Source organism: Mercenaria mercenaria, chromosome 15 (assembly GCF_021730395.1).
Source record: "Mercenaria mercenaria strain notata chromosome 15, MADL_Memer_1, whole genome shotgun sequence".
In the NCBI taxonomy this organism is placed as follows: domain Eukaryota; kingdom Metazoa; phylum Mollusca; class Bivalvia; order Venerida; family Veneridae; genus Mercenaria; species Mercenaria mercenaria.
The window spans coordinates 34750948-34774183 of NC_069375.1; the positions used below are offsets into that span (position 1 = coordinate 34750948).

General features: G+C 34.8%; 2 protein-coding genes across 3 annotated transcripts in view; one reads left to right on the forward strand and one right to left on the reverse strand.

The window, feature by feature from the left end:
• Nucleotides 1-23236, reverse strand: part of LOC123550853 (potassium channel subfamily T member 2-like) — a 295982-nt gene that overhangs the window by 181841 nt on the left and 90905 nt on the right. The window contains exon 2 of one of the 2 annotated variants that reach the window (XM_053524976.1): nt 1840-2052. In XM_053524976.1, the coding sequence (XP_053380951.1) occupies nt 1840-2015 (176 nt within the window). In that variant the 5' untranslated portion in view covers nt 2016-2052. Of the gene's footprint in view, nt 1-1839; nt 2247-23236 lie in introns of those variants that run through there. The other variant, XM_053524977.1, reaches the window with a different exon arrangement.
• LOC123550896 (glycosaminoglycan xylosylkinase-like) overlaps nt 1-23236 on the forward strand; it is a 153086-nt gene that overhangs the window by 10553 nt on the left and 119297 nt on the right. The gene's annotated exons all lie outside the window — the stretch shown is intronic.

Here is a 23236-nt window from a genome sequence, read left to right on the forward strand (position 1 = left end):
AAAAAACTAGGTCAGTAGGTCTAAAAATAGAAAAACCTTGCGACCTCTCTAGAGGCCATACTTTCGAATGGATCTTCATGAAAATTGGTCAGAATGTTCATCTTGATGATATCTAGGTCAAGAACGAAACTGGGTCACGTGCCATCAATAACTAGGTCAGTAGGTCAAATAATAAAAAAACCTTGTGACCGCTCTAGAGGCCATATTTTTCATGGGATCTGTATGAAAGTTGGTCTGAATTTTCATCTTGATGATATCTAGGTCAAGTTTGAAACTGGATCAACTGTGGTCAAAAACTAGGTCAGTATGTCCAGAAATAGAAAAACCTTGCGACCTCTCTAGAGGCCATACTTTTGAATGGATCTTCATGAAAATTAGTCAGAATGTTCACCTTGATGATATCTAGATCAAATTTGAAACTGGGTCACGTGCCCTCAATAACTAGGTCAGTAGGTCAAATAATAAAAAAAGACTTGTGACCTCTCTAGAGGCCGTATTTTTCATGGGATCTGTATGAAAAATGGTCTGAATGTTTATCTTGATGATATCTAGGTCAAGTTTGAAACTGGGTCAACTGTGGTCAAAAACTAGGTCAGTAGGTCTAAAAATAGAAAAACCTTGTGACCTCTCTAGAGGCCATACTTTCGAATGGATCTTCATGAAAATTGGTCAGAATGTTCATCTTGATGATATCTAGGTTAAGTTTGAAACTGGGTCACGTGCCTTCAATAACTAGGTCAGTAGGTCAAATAATAAAAAAAACTTTTGACCTCTCTAGAGGCCATATTTTTCAATGGATCTTCATGAAAATTGGTCAGAATGTTCACCTTGATGATATCTAGGTAAGATTCAAAACAAGGTCACGTGCCGGCAATAACTAGGTCAGTAGGTCAAATAATAAAAAACCTTGTGACCTCTCTAGAGGCCATATTTTTCAATGGATCTTCATGAAATTGGTCAGAATTTTTATCTTGATGATATCGAGGTCAGGTTCAAAACTGGATCACATGAGCTAAAAAAACTAGGTCACTATGTCAAATAAAAGAAAAAACGACGTCATACTCAGTTCAAAACTGGGTCATGTGGGGACAGGTGAACGATTCAGGACCATCATGGTCCTCTTGTTTTAATGTTGTTAGTATTTTCTACACAAAGAAATGAATTTATGATTGGAAGTCTGGGAAATCAAAAGTGGTCGTTTGAAAATTAGATCTAATTCGATCAGCCATTACCTTTGTATGAAACAGAAAGCAAAAGGATAATAATTTGTGTCGTGAAAAACTTTTTATCAGATCGTCTGTTTATAATGTTAATGGTGTTTTTTTAATGATGTTAGTATTTTCTACACAAGGAAGAAATGAATTTATGATTGCAAGTCTGAGAAATCAACAGTGGTCGTTTGAAAATTGGACCTGATTCAGTTTATTACGTGACGGCCTTATCGCCAGTGTAATACTTTAATAAGTGTCTGTCGATTTGATCATGGCAAACGCTTCAGTAAGATAACGCCGTTTAACGCGGTAATATGTGCCGCAAGATTATCAACAGTTACGATTCTGTGGGTTTATACTAGTCTTCTTTGCTTGCGTTTAACCCTTATCATGCTGGTCATGATTCATTCTGTTTTGTGACCAGTGTAGATCATGATCAGCCTGCACATCCATGCAGTCTGATCATGATCTGTTCTGTTCGCCATTCAGTCAGTATCTTTTTGATAAGGACCCCTTTTAACAGTTAATGGTACGTACTGTCCAAATTGAAAGATGGACAAGTTCATTATAGAAATTTAGCAGGGTAAGGGTTAAGACAGGTCAGAATTTATCCCATACTTGTACCTACCCTGTGTCTCTATTTATATTTATGCTTTCATTATCGGAGATGTCTGTAACATCAGATGACAGTGTATGCATTGTGCTGCGTCCCGGTCTTTTTTCCGGCCCGTCTTCCTGTTCCACTTGAATGTCTGGGACATTTGGTATAGGGTCGTATCCTCCACTTTGTCTTTTGGATCCCATCGTGATGAATAAGGCATCAGCTTATTATTTCTCTATTCTGAAATAGAAAGTTTAACATACTTTATCTAGTCCCATTCTGTTGTAATTCTGACAAGATTTTAGATATTGTCTTACTGGACCTCAACAGGTTGAAAACTATTTTAGGGCTCTATAAAATTTCACATCTTCAGTAATTATTTGTCAGTTTGTCATTCAGTCAGCACATCCCATTCTTTTTGTCCAATCCTTAACTCCATGACATTCATCAAAGAATTTTGATATTACTTGGCACATCATAATGATATGCTGCACACAATACTCTGGCCCCCAAGGGATTCTGATATTATATAGCACAAATATATACCATAATAAGACGACATGCCACCCTGAAGATCCAGGATCCTAGCTCCAAGTTCAAGGGTCAGTTGTTAGCAAGTGTCGTGTCTGGTTCATAATTCTGTCATCCATGAAAGAATTTTGATATAACTTAGTACAAGTCTTCCACATCACTAGGGCCATGTTTTTTGTGCAAGACACAAACCCCGTGCTAAAAGGTCAAAATCACACTTTAAGGTTAACATTTAGCCTGCTGGCGGCGAGTTAATTTGCCTTTGCGACCAGTGCAGACCATGATCAGCCTGCACATCCATGCAGGCTGGTCATGGTCTGCACTGTTTTCTATTCGGTCAGTAAACTTTCAGAGAACACACCTTTGAAATATAAGTGGTACTGCCCTAATTAAATGATGGACCAGTCCATTTTAGAAATTTAGCAGGGCGAAGGTTAAAGAGAAGCACTTATCCACTTTCGGCACTGAGGTGATGATTATTGTGTCTTACAAAATGGCCTTATACCACACCAGGAAGGTCTAATACGGGGAGTAGAAACTCCGTATAAATCAATACATTTATCTGTACTATGCTGTCGTCCAGACCTGTAAATATCGACCAGTCGTTAGCGATCGATATTTTGTTTTCGCCACTATCGATTAGCGCGTAATTAGCATATTACCTCATGTTAATCATGGAGCTATAACACTTATTGTTCAAAGGGTTTACCAGTCACATGTTAAGTGGCGATAATTAGATGATCAGAGATCGATCTAAAGGGATTCTGAAGCAAAAACAGCATGCGACTGCATGTGGTGATATGCTTAATTATTATGAATTAACTCGAGCTCACTTCCCTGAAGAAACATTTTACCACGTAACTTCAAACCTTTATCAAAGGGCCGATTTTTGTTGGATTTGAATAAAAAAATGGAAAATAACAGAAAGCTGACACTTTTCTTAATCTTGTAGAGTCATAATTATAATTATTGTTTATAATGTCAGATTTCTACATACAGAAACAAACATTCTTCTAGAACGTAGGGAATGTTTCAAACGAAATTGTTGTTTAAACTCCAAAAATTAGTTTAATAAATTTAATCTTAAAACTGATGTGTGAAAAATACAATGTATTTAAATTAAAATAATATTTTTTTTTAAAAAAGGCCAACAACGAAGTCACATTTAGTATTCCGAACTTTTAGATAAAACTGCAGAAAATCATCTAGGTTTAACACGCATTTAAATGGTGAAGAACAGAGCAATATCATAAACAAATATTTTCAGGCAACAGTTTACAGTTTTGACTTGCTATTTTCACTAAAATATGTCCTAATTTTTTTATTCTAAATACTCTGAATCAACAAGGCAAATATCATATAAAAAACAACATCTTTCTTTCTGGGTAAGACAAGTCTAGATTTAGCCATTTTCACAGGGCGAAAAGTAACATTAATGTAGATATTTGCTATTTAAAAACAGATGCAGGCAATAATTTCATGGCAGAACGTTTGTTTTCAACAAAAAATTCAACAAATGCTTTCCAAGATTTTCACTGAAAGGACGAGTTAAACTGTAAGGCGTAAGTGTTTGAGTAATAGCAGAATAACCTACGGCATACGCTTCGATTGGACGACAGCATCAGATAAGATAAATGCCGGTTTCCAGTCCCCGTATCAGTTGTTCCAGACCACACTAACCAATATTCCAGTTTTGAAATTTAACGTCATATAAATATCTGATAAAAGATTATTCAAAGGAATCCAACAATTTTTAGAAAGGCTACATTAATTATTTATGCAATGGTTATAATGTATAAGCTTTCATGTATTTCATGTATTATGAGCACTTTTCTGCCCATTTTTTTTTTTTTTTTTTTTTTTTTTTTTGGTAGATGATTGAAGATAAAGGAACACCGTATTGTAGTAAATAATTATAGTTTTTAGTATAAAACGTCTTAAGACAATAAAAAATAGAAGTTTTTTTTTTTTTTCAAATTTTAATAACTATAATTATTGTTACCTGTATCTTTTTCTTGTTAAATTTCCTTTGATGTAACTGCAATTTTGCAATTTGATATAATTTTAACCAGAAATGTTCTCCAATTTGAGGAAAATAATACTTAATTCAAATAATGCTTCATTTCCAAACTTGTACCGAGTACATCTTGTTCACTCAAACTCTTGCGGAAAAGACTGTTACATTGAAAAGAAGCTCAGCAGTTTATAATATCAGTACTATAATAATGTTTTGTCAATGAAATAGCATTTCGTATATAAGCTTTCCTACCTTATAAATTGTATGTACTCCAATGTTACATTATATTAATATAGACCATTAGTATACACTGATATTAGGCAGTATAGTATCCATTAAAATTCTTCATCAATTGAAAACTTGTTTTTTGCGTTATTGATTATTGGTATTTTTCAAATGTTAAACTAGATATAGGAGGGTGTTGTTTCTTGTTTACATGGACTGACCTACATGAAAAATGTAGTATTGTTTGTTTTATGTTCTTTTTTTTTTAAAGAGTAAAACCTGCTTTAGAGGTCACCTCTATTAAGCAGCCAACCTGTCTTAAGCAGCCAGTGTGTCATTTCCCAAAATGGTCATTCATTCTATAAATTACCTGCGTTAAGCAGCCACCTGCTGTAAGCAATCACTTTTTCCTACTCCCTTTGCAGGCTTTACTGTAAGTGAATTGAATTTAAACAGTTTTTTTTGTACATCAAGCGAAACTGACACCATGATGTTTAAAAAAAAACAATTTCAAAACTTGGAAGTGCTTCTGGTGAGCTGTAGTGACCTCTCCCCATTTGTCATCAGTCCATCCACCATTTTGCTTAAACATCATGATTCTCTAAAACTTAATAAATTATGTGGTTAAAGTTGACGAAATTTTGCATTTTTTGATGGCTCTGTCTGTTCAAAAGTCCAGACATGTGTTCCACTCCCACTGGCGCCAGATCAGAAAGAAAATGCCTCTGTACATATTATACCCTACCCCTAGGTATTCTATAAGAACCATGGTCGTGAACGGGAAAATATACTAACCCGTTTCAATCGCGCATTTCATACCTAAAACACGCAGTGGGGTAAATGTGTACTATGGATATCAAACAAGTGGTAATTTATCTTCCATTGTGCACCGGTCACATTTTTCAATACATCTTATCTTATAAAAACAACGCGTAGTTTATAGTAATTTCAACATTACACAAAAAACTTGCTTGAACTTCCCTGGTGAAGTTCCGTTCTAGATTACAAAACCATTCTGATTGGCTGTTGTAAAAATGTATGTCAATCGTCATTTTACTACACGTGTTCGCTAAAATGTGAAAATGCAGCAAAATGTGCAAAATGAATAAAATATACAGAACAGACGCAGACCAATGTACGATTTCAAATTAAAGATCATATACAAGATGAATTTCATTCATCATTTCGAGTTTTAGTGTAAAATTTTGATTTTTTTAAAATCTGTTTTTGTTTGTTTACGTTTCGCCAAACATGTGCGCACTGCCGTGACCTCTAGACCGGATGTTCATTAGGGAAGTTCAAGCAAGTTTTTTCTGTAACATTGACGAAAGCATAAAATATGTTGATAATCTCAGCAATATGGAATATTGAGACAATGTGACTGGTGCACGATGGAAGATAAATTATCGCTTGTTCAATATACTAGGTACCCATTCACCAAACTGCGTGTTTAAGTTGAGAAATGTACGATTGAAACGGGTTAGTGCACTTTCCCGTTCATGACCATGGTTCTTATAGAATACCTAGGGGTAGGGTATAACATGTACAGAGGCATTTTCTTTCTGATCTGGCGCCAGTGTCCACTCCCCCAATAATGTTAAAATTAGAAAAAATTTCAACCCAAGTCTCGTAAACCTTTTGCCAAATTTTAAAAAAATTTCACAGAGATATTCCATAGCTGACCTAGCAAGATGGTTTGAAATATTCATGTTTGTCCAAAAATATGGCCACTAGAGGGCATAGTCACTTTTCCTTATTTGTATACAGTTTTGTTCCGTCTGTAATGAACCTATTTATTCATTCAATTTTATTTCAGTAGTTGAAAGATGTTGTTGATGTATATGCTAAGTGTATGATTGCCTTCAATTCATAATCAATCTATTTCCTGTCTACCACCTCGGTAGCTTAGTTGTAGAGCACCTGCTTCAAGTGCGATAGGTCTTGGGTTCCTTCCTGGCTGCGTCATACCTAAGACATGAAAAATGCTTGGTGCTCAGTATTAAGAGGATAGTATTAGAACTGGTCAGCCAGGTGTCAGTATAATGTGTTTGTTTGTTTTGGGTTTAATGCCGTTTTTCAACAGTATTTCAGTCATGTAACGGCGGGCAGTTAACCTAACCAGTGTTCCTGGATTCTGTACCAGTACAAACCTGTTCTCCGCAAGTAACTGCCAACTTCCCCACATGAATCAGAGGTGGAGGACTAATGATATCAGACACAATGTCGTTCATCAAATAGTCACGGAGAACATACGCCCCGCCCGAGGATCGAACTCGCGACCCCGAGTATAATGTGACTGGTTGGGGTATCATATCACTTATGTCTATGGCATGATATTCCAGTGAGGCTGCACTATAAAGTTGGGCATTGTAATCACTGCTACAAGTAGACACTGTCATTAATATGACTGAAATATTGTTAAAAAAGATGCTTAACCTGAGCACACACTTAATTGGTCGAGTACTAGTAACAGTAACTGTTCTCATCCTTTAAACGTAAATTGTGGTTTCTAAGTTGGAGTCTGCCAAGTTATTGCAAATTTTGTATGTCTTTCAACATATTGCTACGTTTAATATTCTCATTCAGTCACAACTGATGCACTTGATGCATCCAGGGAAATCAAAGGGTCTGTACCGACCTTATATAATATCTATGTATTGAATTGAATTTAAAATTGCGGGGAATTTGATATAAATTAATCAATGTACTTGTTGTACAAGACCAGACATCGTGGTGTTTCTCAAGGCAACTCCAGGGTGTCAGGATTTAATAATGTATGAGTGGATATATTTGCGGGTCAAAAAGTTTGTGAATTGCAAATTCCAGATGTTAAATGCGATCAGAAATATTCGGGAATTGTCAAAAACTGAAGTTCCACAGCTAAGAATGTTTATCTTTACTTGACTATAATGACATGTGATATTTTGGTGAATTTATTGAATTTGCAAAATTCACAAACATTTTGACGATTGCAAACTTTTCCACTTTAATATACAGTCAGTTAGTAGCAAAAAAGTGTTTGATTTCACTAGGTGGCCCTGATGCATATTAGAAAAGAGTGCCGGGTTGACTCAAGTTATAAAGTTGTTTTCACCTTCTGAAATTATTCTCTTCAGCCTCTTCTGTTGTTGACATTAAAGACTAAATAAGATTTCAATTCATCTTCATTTTAAGGGCTCAACAAATTCCTTGAGAACAATTCATCTTGGAGAACCAGCTGCCTAAAGTTTTCACTTGCCTTGCTACAATTCTTACTCGTCCTGCAGTTCCGAGTTAGCAAAAACGTTTGTTACAGACAGCATCTTTTTTAAAGTCTGTTTAAAATGGTACAGACTGTAATTTTGTTCTAAACTATCAAGCATATAGCTAATGCAATCATGCGGTACCATAACATAGCAGGACAGAATTTAGAGTTGCGAAAAACAACCAACATTTTCTGTTTAAGATCTTCAGCTATCCAGTATCTGCACTGCTGGACCTTTTAATTTGATTGATCATATTTTTGGTTAAAAATCAAACTTGTCCTTCAGGACGAGTACAACAGCAATTTCCACTCATCTGGAGCCGATTTCTACTCGTATTTACAAGTAGATGAGTGGATTTGTCAAACCCTGGTTTTTGACCGCACTGACCCCAATGACAAATATACCACTCTTTTTATAAAAAAAAGAATTAAACCCATCTCGTGTGGGAATGAACTGCCAGCCTTCAAAACTTGATTGATACAATATCAAATAATAAAACCCTAGTCTTGAATCAGGATAGATTAAAGTCATAAACTTTTATATTTTGGAACAAAATTTTATTGTTTAGAAAACAAAAAAAAAGATCTGAAATGACATAAAGAAGTAATGAGATATAGATCATTTTTATCTTGTTTAACGTTTTACATATTACATAACAATTTAATTTATGACATTCAAGGGTTGAGTTAGGTATCAATTGTTATAGATTCCATTCTGAATTGTGAAATAATAATTAGGCAGAAAAAATGCTATATTTGTTTCTTACTAGAGTCTAAGGACAAGAAAAAAAAGATATTCATTGCAAGGTAATTTTCCTGCATACTTATTAAGTGTTTTATTAGCAATCCAAACACAGAAAAAAGGAAGGAAAAAAGCTTGAGTCAGCTTCGCTCCAGCGAGAGCATTGTTTCCCTGTATTGATAATAACAGCAACACAAAAGTACCGAACTTATAGTATTAGTCTGATAACCCTAACATGTTGCATATTTAGTGTCACCATAGACTATAGTTACTAGTAATAGGTGTATTTTTTATATGTCTGAGAGAGCATTGATACTTGTTGAATATCTGCTTACATTTGGCAGCAGGAGAAGTTAACCATGTTATAACTATGAAGGGAAGTAATTTAACATACAATATAAGAGACCAGTCTAGTGTCACAAATATTTGTTTGTTTCAGTGTAAGATCAAAATTTTACCAGATGCAGTAATTTTCATGGCACAGCCACTGGTGAAAATATATAATATTGTGTTCATGAGTGAAAGATATTTTAGCTCATATACATATAAAACAAAGAAATTTTCTTTTTTATTGTTTTTATTGCTCTGCCCCCTGTTTCCAGAGTTATGGCCCCTGAAATAGTAAAAAATGCTCATTTTCACCTTTTGATGCACCTAGCTCAAAAAGTATCTAGAGTTATGATTCCTTGTCACTACACTCCTCACTGACTTCTATCAGTTTGTAAAGTATCGAGTAAATATCTTGCATAGTATTAGGGGTGTAACGATACATCGAACTATCGATGCATTGCGAACTAAGTGTCCCGATAGCATCATCAAAGGGAAAAGTCACGATTCAAAACAATCGCCGATAGTTCCTTCAACAATCGATAGTTTCGATAGTTTTGAAATTTTAGTAAATACAGAAATAATTTATATTTATAAACCAAGAAACAGAGCCAGCTTTCATTTGCCCCTGGGAAAATGTTTACGTCTCCATTACAATAATTACCCTCACGAATTTAAACTAACATAAAGGACTGAGGAATCTGGAGATAATTAATAAATTTAGTTTCTTAGGACTTTGTTTAAAATTTATATTTAAATAACCTGTTAATCTTAATGAGAAAATGTACTATGGACGGGAGAAACCAAGGATACTTGTATTTACAGTAAACTGTTCGGTAGGGCCCTTCATTTAGTGCTGGTACACCTTAAACCGATCCTTTAAATTTTTTCGTCTTTTTCGATGCTTTGGTTATTAAACATGTTGACACTCGCAACAAAATGGCCGATTCGTTTGAGTATACCTTGCATAGGTTTATTTTACTTATTTTTCCCAAAGCTAAGGAAGTCAAGAAATATTTAATGTTAGAATTATTTCTGTCCATTTCATTTATACAAACATCTCAATGTGTGTTAACAGCAGTTATAAACAGTGCCGTCTCTTACACTGTGTAACAATGCCAGTTGGTAGCTTTACTGTATAAAATAGGATGGCCGATAACTATTGCAATAGTATCGCAATAGTAACCTGCAATAGAATAGTATCGCAATAGTTTTTAAGCAATATCAATAGTATTGCAATAGTCAAAATTGGCCTCAATAGTCACCCCTACATAGTATAAGAGTTATGTCCCAGACAAGGTTTGCAAAATATGGGAGATAATTCAAAATGAGACCACCTAGAGTTATGGTTCCTTGTCACTCCATTTCCTATCAATGAACTCTACCATTGTATTAAGTAACAACTTGGTATCTTCAGTACTTTTTAGTTATCCTCTGGACAAGAGGTGTGATGGACGGACGGACGGACGAGCAAGGTGGCGACTATATGCTCCCCCACTTCGGGGAGCATAAAATTGGAATCAAGAATATTTACAAAGCTTTTCTTTGATCTAAACCTAGTTGCCTAGTGTTAAAGCCAAGATGACCCGATTTCAAACTTTGTCGAGAATTTGTTCACTCAAACCATTATGCCTAAGTTTCATTGTGATATGGCTGAAAGTTTAACCTCTACAGTGTTAACAGTGTACGACGAATGACGTCGGACGACAGACACAGTGCAACTTGAGCACTCAGATGAGACGGATGTGTAACTCCTAATGTTAGATAAAATTCCTATACAATTTCATGATCGTTCAATACTTTTGGTGATATGTGTAACCAAAGAGCTATAAAAATAAATAGATTGGCAACTTGAAAGGCATATAGAGCAAATCTCGCCAACCTCCCGTGACAAAAAAACGAGATCTCGTTTACCGACGTGGCACTTTCTCCACGCGCCATTTTGTATGCGAAAAGCAATTATTCATGGGTAAATAATTATCACCGTATGACCAGCTTCTTTCGATGGCAAAAAAAAAACGTGTACTTCGTGTTTTAAGACCATTTCAAATTAAACTAATTTTGTTTTAGAAGCTAACATGTATTTACAATGTAGTTTTAAAGGTACAAATTGTAACTCCATGCTCGCCGATGTTTGCTTTAGTAAGATAACGCCGAATCACGCTCTGACACGAGCTCACGCGAGATTACAGCCAGTTGCCATTCTGTGTATTTTATACTTCTTTGGTGTAACACAACTTTTCTCTGATGGACAGAAAAAACAGACAAATCAAAATTATATCATCTACCGCATAGTGATGATATAATAATCCATACTTTATTGCCGTTAAAGGCTGTTTTTCCTACCGCGCATAATATAATCAAATTATGTTGAGATGACCCCCTTGAAAAATCAATCGTCCACACTCCACTTTGCCTTAATTCGCAAATGTCTATTACCTATAAACCAGTTTCAAGTTTGAAGGCAATATAAAATTCAGTTTGAAGTTTCCATTTGCTATTAAAAATGTCTGAAAATGTTCACTAAGTGGATTGATAGTTGATTGCCATCTTATCTACTGACATACTGGATCAAAACATTTTAATTTGCAATTAAACCAAAATTTTCATGCAAAAAATTACCAAAATAGGCTGTAAATTCACTTAAACCCCTCCACTTCAGTGTAAAAATAAAAATTAACAGTCATCCGTTAACCCTTTTCCTAAAGTGAAAATGTTAAACAGCTATTCCAATCATCCCTTTAGGTATAAACAAATGAAACAGCCATCCAGCTCCTCTCCTTGAGTGTAAACAAATCAAAGAGTCATTCAACCCCTGCCCTGTAGTGTAAGCAATTGAGAGTCGTCCATCCCATCCCCTTCAGTACTATAAAATGAAACGTCATCCATTCTCTCCCTTTCAGTGAAAACAATGAAACAGCCATCCATACTTTTACATATAAAACAGTCATCCATCCCCTCCCATTCAGTGCAAATGGATGAAACAGCCATCCAACCCTTCCTTTCAGAGCAAACATAAAACAGTCATCCTGAGTAATCCAACCCCTCCCCTTCAGCAAAAAATGTAACAGCCAATTTACATTTCTAAGCATTGTGCTTTTTAGCTCACCTGAGCACAAAGTGCTCAGGATGAGGTATTGTGATCGCTCACCGTCCGCGGTCCGCCCGTCCGTCCGTCGTCCGTCCACACTTCCTTTTAAAACAAACATCTCCTCCTAAACCAACGGGCCCAATTTTGATGAAACTTCACAGGATGTTCCTTGGATGGTCTTTTTTAAAAAATTGTTCAAAGAATTGAATTCCATACGGGAATTCTGGTTGCCATGGCAACCCAAAAGGAAAAACTTTAAAAATCTTCTTTCTCAAAAACCAGAAGCCCTAGGTTTTAGATATTTGGTGTGAACATTGCCTAGTGGACCTCTACCAGTTTTGTTCAAATCATGACCCGGGGGTCAAAATTGACCCCGCCCAGGGTTCACTTGATTTTATATAGGAAAATCTTAAAAAATCTTCTTCCATAAACAAAAAAGTCCTAGAGCTTAGAAAATTTGACATGTAGAAAATTGCATAGGGGACCTCTACTAAAGTTGTTCAAATCATGACCCCGGGGTCAAATTGCCCCCACCCCAGGGGTCACTTGATTTTACATATGAAAATCTTCAAAAAATTTCTAAAAATAAACTAGAAGGCCTAAGCTTAGATATTTGACATGTAGCATTGCCTATTGGACCTCTACAAAATTTGTTTAAATCATGTCCCCAGGGTCAAATTTGACCCCGCCCCAGGGGTCACTTGTTTTTTACATAGGAAAATCTTAAAAAAATTTTTCTTCTCAAAAACCAAAAGCCCTAGAGCTTAGATATATGGTGTGAAGTTTTGCCTAATGGACTTCTACCAAGTTGTTAAATTTCATGACCCCGGGGTCAAAATTGACCCCGCCCCAGGTTTACTTGATTCTACATAGGAAAACTTAAAAAATCTTCTTCTCAAAAGCATAAGCCCTGGAGCTTTGATATTTGACAAGTGGCATTGCCTAGTGGACATCTACTACAGTTATTTCAAATCATGACCCAGGGTCAAAATTGACCCCGCCCAGGGATCACTTGATTTTACATAGGAAAATCCAAAAAAAAAAAAATCTAAAAATAAACCAGAAGGCCAAAGAGCTTAGTATTTGACGTGTAGCATTGCCTAGTGGACTCTCTACAAAATTTTGTTCAAATCATGACCCCGGGGTCAAAATTGACCCCGCCCTAGGGGTCACTTGATTTTACATATGAAAATTTCTAAAAAATAAACCAGAAGGCCTAGAGCTTAGATATTTGAAAATGACATTGTAGCATGGCCTAGTAGACTTCTACAAAAAAATTTCAAATCAGACCCTGGGGTTAAATTGGCTCCCCCCTATGGGGTTACTTGATTGTACATGGGAAAAATCTTTAAAATTTTCTAAAAAAAACAACAGAAGGCCTAGAGCTTAGATATTTGACATGTAGCATTGCCTAGTGGACCTCACAAAAATTGTTCAAATCTTGACTCCCCCTCCCCCAACGCAGGGTCAAATTTACCCAGCCCCAGGGTTACTTGATTGTACATAGGGAAATCTTCATAAATTTGCTAAAAATAAACCAGAAGGCCTAGATCTTGTTCAAGTAAGCAACTCTACTCAGGTGAGCGATATAGGGCCATCATGGCCCTCTTGTTTCATTCAGTTTAATTATCTACATCAGACTGCCACTCATCTGGTAGACCATTTAATTTGGTAATTTGTGTCCTGTTGAAGCATATGACATGTTCCGCAGGCTTTGAAGGCAGAAAGTTAATTAATTTTGTTTGTTCATGCCTAGGAAACATTGCACAACAGTTCTCTAGAGTTCCAATAATATCCATTAATTTTTAATTTGTTGCTTTTAATTTTGATAATAATGGCTGAACATAATAAATTATGCTTTTGTTGTCTTTTATGCAAGTATCAAGCTCTAGATGTCAAATGAAGAAGCGAAAAATAGCTTGGAGTGAGCCATACTACAATGAAAAAACTACATGCTTGTATGACAACCAATTGTACAATTAGTCTGTTTTTATCTTTCAACAGGGAAAATGTTATTCATCTAAAAATTTAAGTGAGATGTCTTAGTTCAAAGTTCATCATTACTGTGAATATATAAGATTAAAATTCTTTTAAAGCAGTAGGTGCTGTAAACACACCTGTTAATATATGCGCTTTCCAGGGCAAAACGAAATGGTACAACAGCCCTGTAATGCATAATTAAAACATCTAAAAGGAAACGAATGCTTATTGACATAAGATTCTTTTAAGTTAGCTTTTGATACATTGTTATGAATTTAAAACTTTCAATGATGTACTGGTATATTGTCAGGCACTTGCTGATTGATTTTCTCAGTCACTTAAAATGCAAGAGTATGATTATTTTCACAAAATATGATATCCAGAAAATCTAGAATACTTCATCTAAATGTACTGTCTGATTATATTTTCTCCCTCCTTTTTTCTAGCTAGAAAACATTTAAATTGCATGAGGAGGTCTTTAGAAATTTTCGGAGGATAATTGATAATTGATCTGGTGTCAAATTTCAGAGATCGTTATTGAACAGAAAGTTGACTTTGACTACTCTTACAGTGTGCCTGGGACATAAATTGCTACTGTTCAAAAGTAATTGATACCTTTCATGTAGTTTCTACCAAAATCAATAGATTCGGAGAACTATAAATTGTGAGAAATACTTGCAAAACTTGCACTGGATGGACCCATATAAAAGAAAAAAGCCCCTGATATCCCTTATGAAAATGAAATATGGAAACAAGCTTGCATTAAGCTGCAAGATAACTGCCAATGATCTGGTAACAGTCTGTCAAAAAGAAAAGGTAACTGGAAATAATCTGACTCCTACAGGGGAACAAACCCCAAGAAAAAAAGTCTATCTGAAAATAACATGGACCCTATTCCATATTATTTCCAGTTTCTGGGAATAACCTGCAAACTATATGACAATAAACGGGCCCTCATAAAAATTCAGCATGTAAACACACTGAAAATATTGTCAGCTTGTTTCCAGTGTCTGGAAGAAATCTGGCAGGAAAATGGCAAGGAACTGGAAATAAAAAACATAATTTCTATAATCAAATTGATATGGAAAACACACTGGAATTGTAAACAAGAGCTGTTGGGAGGACAGCAATGCCTCAACAGCCTTGTCAATTGAATGAAGACAAAAGTTGGAAAAGGGGGAAAAATCCTGTAAAACTGCAAAACAGGATTAGGAACCTGACAGTGCATATCAGCTTATGGCAGGGCAAGTGTGTGAAGTTTCAATCCATTCCATTAGTGGTTTCCAAACTTACATACAAAAAAATTTAACAAAAAATTGCTATGTGGAAAAAGGGTATAATTTTGAAAAAAAAAAAGTTAAGGGACCCGCTTAGTGCATGTCAGATCATGACAGTGAACAAGCGTGTAATTAGTTTCAATCCATTCCCATAAGTGAGTAAATGAGAATACCAGCTTACATTTCAAAACTTTAAAACCCTTCTAAGTCGAAAAAAGGCCATAATTTTCTAAAAAAAAAACATACGGGCATGTCCAATAAAATGGCTATTCTTTGAATAGTTTGAGATAAAAAAATTTCATAATGACAATATTGTATGAATTTTCTGTCTGTCTGACAGTACAGTGGATCTAAATTTACTCTGAGAGCAGATTCTGGCAATGCACTGGCTACACACTGGCAATATATCCATCTTAGCAATTTTCACAGCAAAACAAATATTACAAGACACCTTATCAAAAAAAAAAGGCCCAGTATTGCATTTTTCCCACCAAAATTATTTTTAGTTTTCAATAGTTTTCCAGCATTGATGGGCACATTGTAAAGGTACTTTTTAATTTATTTTTTATTTTTTTCATGTAACACAGATTCTGTCCGCAACAAGTATTTGTGCTTAAGAGATGCAGAAATTAAAGTGATCTATTTTCGCTACCCTGTAAAATTAAACTTGCAAATTTACCAAAAATCTCGGTCAAATTCCTTTGGTTTCAATATTATATTATTGATAATTGAAATATCGCAAATCTTTAAATTGGTTTAAGAATTGAGTCCAAGCAAATGAAGGTTTTAAGTCACATTAAAATTCATATTAAACATTAATAAAGATAAATAGAAAAAATATATGCTGACACTAAAACTGGAAACAAACTTCCCATACACTGACAATGCTACGACAATACAATGGTAATAAAGACAAATTTTTCCCAGGGGGAAATAAATAAGATTAGTAATACTGAGTAAGCAAAGCGATTTTATTGGGATACTAGTCCTTCTTTAGCTGAGTAGGAGAGCATCGTCTACGGATCATGGGTCGTGAGTTCGATCTTCCGACGGGGCTTATGTTCTCCCTGACTATTTGATAAATGACATTGTGTTAGAAATCATTAGTCCTCCACCCCTGATTCATGGGGAAGTTGGCAGTTACTTGCGGGGGAACAGGTTTGCATGGTACAGAATCCAAAGGGAACACTGGGTAGGTTAACTGCCCCTGTTACATTACTGAAATACCGTTGAAAAACGAAAGTTTAAACCAAAAAACAAACAAACAAAACTAGTCCATCTGCCCCACTAATGTATAAGTGCTCATAACTTTGTACTGCATGAAGGAATTTAGTTAAAAAAAATTTAAATAATTTATTCCAGTTTGTAAAGTGTTTTTCTTGTCCATGTAAGAGAGCCTGGCATGTTGTGACTGACTTTAACACTGACAATACAATGACACACACTGGCATATGCCAGTGTGTTGTCGAAAAATATTTCCAGTTTTACTGGCTGTGCACTGACAATACAAGGACAACAGAATGAAAAGTCCAAAAACCGCTTGTGTCAGTTGTGTATCCAGTGTGTTGCAAGATTGACACTGCATACCAGTTTGTCAGTGTTTATTTCCAGATACCTCTATATAATTTTAAACTCCTTCAAATAATTTTTTTATGAAAAAATCAATAAAATTTTGTAAAATGTCATTACAAACATCACTGACAACAAACTGTATATAAAAACTGACAGCAGACTGGAAGTTAAATTGTACAGCTGGTTTTCAGATCTGGAAATTAGCTGACAAGTGCATGGACACATGATGGTTATTCAGTGGCAACACACTGGGTCAGTTTATTGTCAGCACTGGAAATAGGCTGGCAAGTAACTAGATTTAAGAGTATTATTCACTGGAAACACACTGGACATAAACTGACCATACACTGACAATAGTGAAAGTTTTTCGTAAGGGATGAATTGCAGCAAACTTTAAGCATACATAAGTGATTATATGTAGTCTGTTAGATTTATGTTACATGTATCATACCAGATAATATAAGGGCCATTCTAAAAATATTGACAAACACGTGCTTCCGTATAAGTTTGACACGCAAGAAACTCTAGTTTTACGTGGATGATACATGAATGACTCCTTTATAATCCTCTAAAGTTTTATTGAAAACTATTGTACCCTTACGGAGATATTCAGTTTTGCATCAGGTGTCATATACACAAAGCAAAATTTGAAGTCTGTAGGCAGACTGTGTACTATAACAGAGAGAAAATTATGAAATTATATTTCATAATTTAAATTTTATTTCATATATATAGAAATGTTTCATTTTTCATATAAAGTCTGCAAATTGTTATGTACAGGTTCCTCATCATGTGTTTGTAATATTATTATTTTAATTTCATTGATGTATAATATAACAGTTCAGTTTGTATATCAAAGGGATGCAGACGGACCCTAGCTTGTAAATATCCAAATTAGTATTTAAAGACTTTTCATTTGGGAAACCGATAGGGGTTAATTTTAGTTTTATATGTATGTGTTGACAAGTGAAATTTATGTGTTAGGTTACAATGACCAATGAATGGATATTGTTAATTAAGGTAAATTTTGGGAGTTAAGGCAGTTTAGTGAATGTTGATTGTAAGAGAGGAATAAAGGGTGTGGTCTTGATTTGAGAGAAAGGGAGCTGAAGAGAACAAAATTTTTAGTAAGTATAAGTTCAGTAGGGAGGTAAGGTCAGACTTAGAAAATAATCTTTGGAAATTTTTAATATGAGAATGTGGACTTAAATTTTAAGATGATGAATAAAATATATAGAAAACTGAATCAAGTTTCAACTTTGAATAATTATAAATAATAATAAATCTATTAATAAAGTAGTACCCTGGTTCCCGGCTGTAGAATGTCCATGGCCAGGGTTTTTTATCCATGTTATAAACATGGATATCCATGGCCAGAGCATGGATATCCAGGTGAATTTTGGGGTTTTTCCATGGAAAAGTTGAATCCATGGACAGTTGTCCAGGGGTGAAAAGGGAAGGTTATCATGGACATTGTCCATGGGAAAATGAATAGTACATGGACATGGTCCATGGTCAGCTTTTCTGTTCACACTTAGAATTTCTCTGATGAATTAGGCAGAAAAAGTTCTAAGTCGAAAAAATGGGTTTTTAAAAAAAATTATTAATACATTACTGTCCTTTGTTTTATGGTCTATAGGTATTCAAATTAATTGAAAAGAAACAAGGAATGTAACTAAATAAAATTTTTTCATTTTGCATATAAAAAAAAAGTAAATTAGAATTATATCATTTTATTAATTCATCTTGCAGTTATGTAACAAGATATCATACATCATTGAAAATGTATCCACTATTTAAGCAAATTTTTTTCTTTCAGTTTGTTATTGAACATCACCAAAAAAAAAACAGTAGTTCATAAGGATTAAATGTCATATAGTCAAAGAAATTGTTATGAAATTATGCTCATATATGTAAACTCATCATATTATAAATTTTAATAGTCTATGCCTTTGATAACCCGGAAGTGATAATTATCTAGCTTTTACAGCCCGTTAATAACACTGCTGTTTTAATGTGTACTGTTGTATAAATGAAACACAGAGATAGCTGATAACCTCTGGAGATTCTGACCAAGATAAAGACCAATGGAAATGCAGGCTTCTGAAGCCGTTTTAAAACCCTGTAGCCCCCAAAAAATAATCCCAATACTTTTTTATTTTTTTTCTGTGATCTTTGCAAATTCTGTGAGCAAAAAAATAGAAAAATTCTCATGAACTGTATATATATTTTAAGAACATTCCAGATTTTTCCCTTCAGTAACTATCTGTATCAAGGAATATTGCTCATGAATACAACATACAATTTGAATTTTAAACAGGGAAATGCTTTGTTCTAGATGTTGGAGGCCCAAAAAGGAATGGAGCTAAATAATTTTGTACCTTGAAATTCTAAAATGCTTTTTTCAGAGATATCAGGTAAGAACATTAAACTTTGAACTAAAATATAATTTAAATCTATATTATCCCAGAACTTTAAAAAAAATAGACTGAATTAGGAACTTTTTTCATCTCAGTGGCTTAAACTTTCACCTGGTTACAGGTATTTTTAAGGTATTTTGTGAATGATACATAATTTTCTTCATAGCAACAGTTTATTTAATGCATAAGTTCTTTCGTTTTCTATTATTCATTTTCTGTAATTAGTTCTACAATCACTTTGGCTTACAAGAAGTCTAAACATTTTCTTATAATTTTATTTTCAGATACAAGAGTGTCATATTTATTATTAGAAACATTGTCTTCAACATGTATGAATGAAATATGTAATCAGAGATATTTGATGGCTTTAGTGACTATGCTACAGGATGAAATGAGATCACAGACAGAGCCCCATCAAACACTAAACTGTAAGTAAATATTTGCAAACACTTATACTAGTATATTTATTTCTATTTAAAAAGGTTGATGATGTAATTAATCTATCTTGCTGGGGATAAGGTTTCATGACAGGCTGATAATTCATCAACATTTTATGACATTAATTTTTTTTTCAGTACGAAATTCTAAAATTTCTTTTTAAGCTTGTCTGTCATCATTTTTAAAAGCATTTACTGAGATGAGGGATAGTACCACAGATTGTGCTCTTATTTTCATTCAGTGTCCAATTATAAAGTAATTGGTTTTGATACCACATTTTAAAAGGTAACTGCAAATTAATCTGGATTTAGAGTTTTCCCTTTACATAGGTAATATGTATTGTCTAAAACATTTTTAATTGCAATTATTAATATAAATTGTTTATATCAATTTCAGAAATGGCTGGAATGAGGTTCCTGACCCTGTGATGGTTTTAGCAAAGCTATAAGAGACATTCAGTGCCACCTATATTTAGCCAACATAACTCCAAAAATGATTTTTTTGTATTCATAAAATTTCTATTAAATCTTTTATATTTAATTTTATCTTTAGTTTAATTTTTTAGTTAAAGCTAAGTGAATATTTATCATTCTTTACCAGAATCCACTTGTCTGATATGTAGATTTGAACAAATCCCTGTTCGGTAGGAAGTTCAAGCCACAATTGCCAGGTTAGGCTAAAGAAGTGCTGCATGATGACAGGTCCTTGGATGGCATTTGGGCCCAGTCCCCGGATGGCAAAGGACACCATCCATGGATGGCTTAGACACTGGACAATGTCCATGGGTATGCCCTGGACACTGGCCATGGATGCCAGGACATTGTCCATGGCCACTGTCCCTGGACAGGCATGGATTTTTATCCAGGGATACACAGTTTTTGTCCATGGATATGTGTTCCAATACTCCATGGACAACAGACCATGCTGAAATCCATGGAATCCATGGACATACTACAGCCGGGTTATTATAGTACCATATTCCAGCATGATAGTCATTATTTTTAGAATGGCCTGCATTTCAGAAAGCCATATTCATTCTACCAACATAATGTTTTGACCCCTTTCATAGATCTGACATTTATTGACAGCAATTTTAAAAATTCATTTTGCTGGCTTTCTTGTGGAGTATATTAGACTTAAGGGAGTATTATGTCATCATGTAGAGACCAGAATATTTCCTTCAACCCCCATCCATCATCTAAATCACCCACATTCCACTGAAACTCTATTGTTATTGCTGAAAGATGGATCCATGTGAATCATTGAGACACCATTCAGTAATATGACCTGATTCTAGATAGTAACCTATATGATGTAATGTTGGCATCAGTCGACGTTCCAAGCATCAAAAAGTTCAGTTTCAAATGAGATTTCTGTCCTATTAGTCTAAAATTATAGTCAGTCATTTTGGCTAGTATTACACTAGAAATTGCTACAGTTGAAACTGGCGATATTTCAAACTTGCTTATCTCAAAATCCCGCCTATCTCGAAGACATTTTCAAGTCCTGTCCCTTAAAACACATGCACAAAATATCATTTTAAGTCAGATTTCGGTTATCTCAAAGTAAAATGTTCAGCCCCTTGGAATTTTAGATACCGATTTTCAATTGTACTATATGTATATTATAAGGTCGGATCATATCAAAGCAGTACTTGTTGTGCAATGTTGGGGATTTGCCAGGCCAAGTTGTAGACAATTAATATGATTCTTGTATTAATAACTGAGATACAAGTAGTTCAGTAGTAATAGGTCCTTGAGAGGTACTTTTTGTTTCATTTGAGAATGCTGATCAAGGTTTGTACCAGCAACTGTCATATCTGTCAATTTATCCATTTTGCTCTTGGCTCAGTTTGAAGAAAGACCTGTTGCTTAAGAGAAATAGATTTAAACATCTTCACTAAATCATTATTGATCAGCTACTCTATTGATTATGTGTTGTTTTCTTTCCAAGTTTACAGTTTGTTTCCAGTTTTGCTTCTGTGCTTTCAAATATTTTCTTAGATAATCAATCATTTTAATTGACTTCAATATTTCTTGTGTCTTTATTTACCTTACATATATCTATTGTAGTCTCTCCTAGGAGTATTGCATTTTTCAAAATGGGGGCAATGCTTCTTTTAGACCTGTAATGGTAGAAACACCCAGCAATTTTTCATTAAGTTTTAGCCCTGGCTTGTCTGTAACAAGCTAATGACCTCAGACTAATATAGAACAGTGTTAATTCATTAATTTTTAATCATTAACAGCAAACCAGACTTCTAATTTCCAGTCTTTGTGGCTTTATTGCATGTAGCCTGAGAGATTAAGAGGTGATAAACATAGCTTTAAGAGTTGCAAAGTGTTTCATTTGAGACACGTCAAAGCTAAGTAATGTCCAAACACATGTCCTTTGAGAAGGTCCTTACAAGGTCATTTCATAAAGTGTTAAAGATTTGTAATATAACTACACACGACATTCAAAGAAAATGGTACAATGCTATTGAATCAGTAGTCATTTTGGTAGAAATTGTGATTGTGAATCAGTTAGAAATTGTGGTAGTGAATCAGAGCTAGTTTGGTTGAAAATGTGACAGTGAAGCATTGGTCATTTTGGTATGAAAGTGAATCAGAAGTCAGTTTAGAAGGAAATGTGAATATGAATCAGTAGTCAATTTGGTAGAAATTGTGATAGTGCATAAGTAGTCAGTTTAGAAGGAAATGTGATAGTCAGTTTGGTAGAAAATATGATAGTGAAGCAGTGGTCCTTTGTGTGGAAATGTAATAGTGAATCAGTAGTCAGTTCGGGAGGAAATGTGATATAGTCAAACCTGTGAACAAAGACCACTCTTCGGAACAAGCAAAAGTGGTCTTTGTTCACAGGTGGTCTTTATTCAGGGGGAAGGGTCACTTCTCAGTTAGCCATTATCATGCTGATAAAATATTTTTACAGCTTCTTGCTTTCTTTATGTTCTATGTATTAATTCGGCCAGTACAGACTTGCAAATTTTCAATCAAGCAGTAATTATTGTGTTTGCTATAATGTGAAAGTCGTGAAAATTCGGCGGATTTCAAATTTTTCATGCCAGAACGATCCAGCTTGGTCGTTATTGGGGAGGCAAATATGACTCTTGGGAATGAATAAGGCCGGTCGCTGGTCGCAGCCGCCAGGTGGTCGCTATTCACGGCCTTTTTATGAGCATTTTTCTACGGGGGGACCAGAGACCGGTCGTTGTCGATAGGTGGTCGCTATTCACGGGTGGTTGCTAGCACAGTTTTGACTGTAGTGAAGCAGTAGTCAGTTTGGTAGGAAATGTGAAAGTGAAGCATGAGTCAGTTTGGTAGAAATTGTGAAAGTGAAGCAGTAGTCAGTTTGGAAGAAATTGTGGTAGTGAAGCAGTAGTCAGTTTGGTAGGAAATGTGATAGTAAAGCAGTAGTTAGTTTGGTAGGATAGTGAAGTAATCAGTTGTCAGTTTGGTAGAAAAAGGGGATAGTGAATCAGTATGAGTTTTGGGAGGAAATGTTTAGTGATCATAGTTGTTTGGTAGGAAATGTTATAGTGAAGCAGTAGTCAGTTTGGT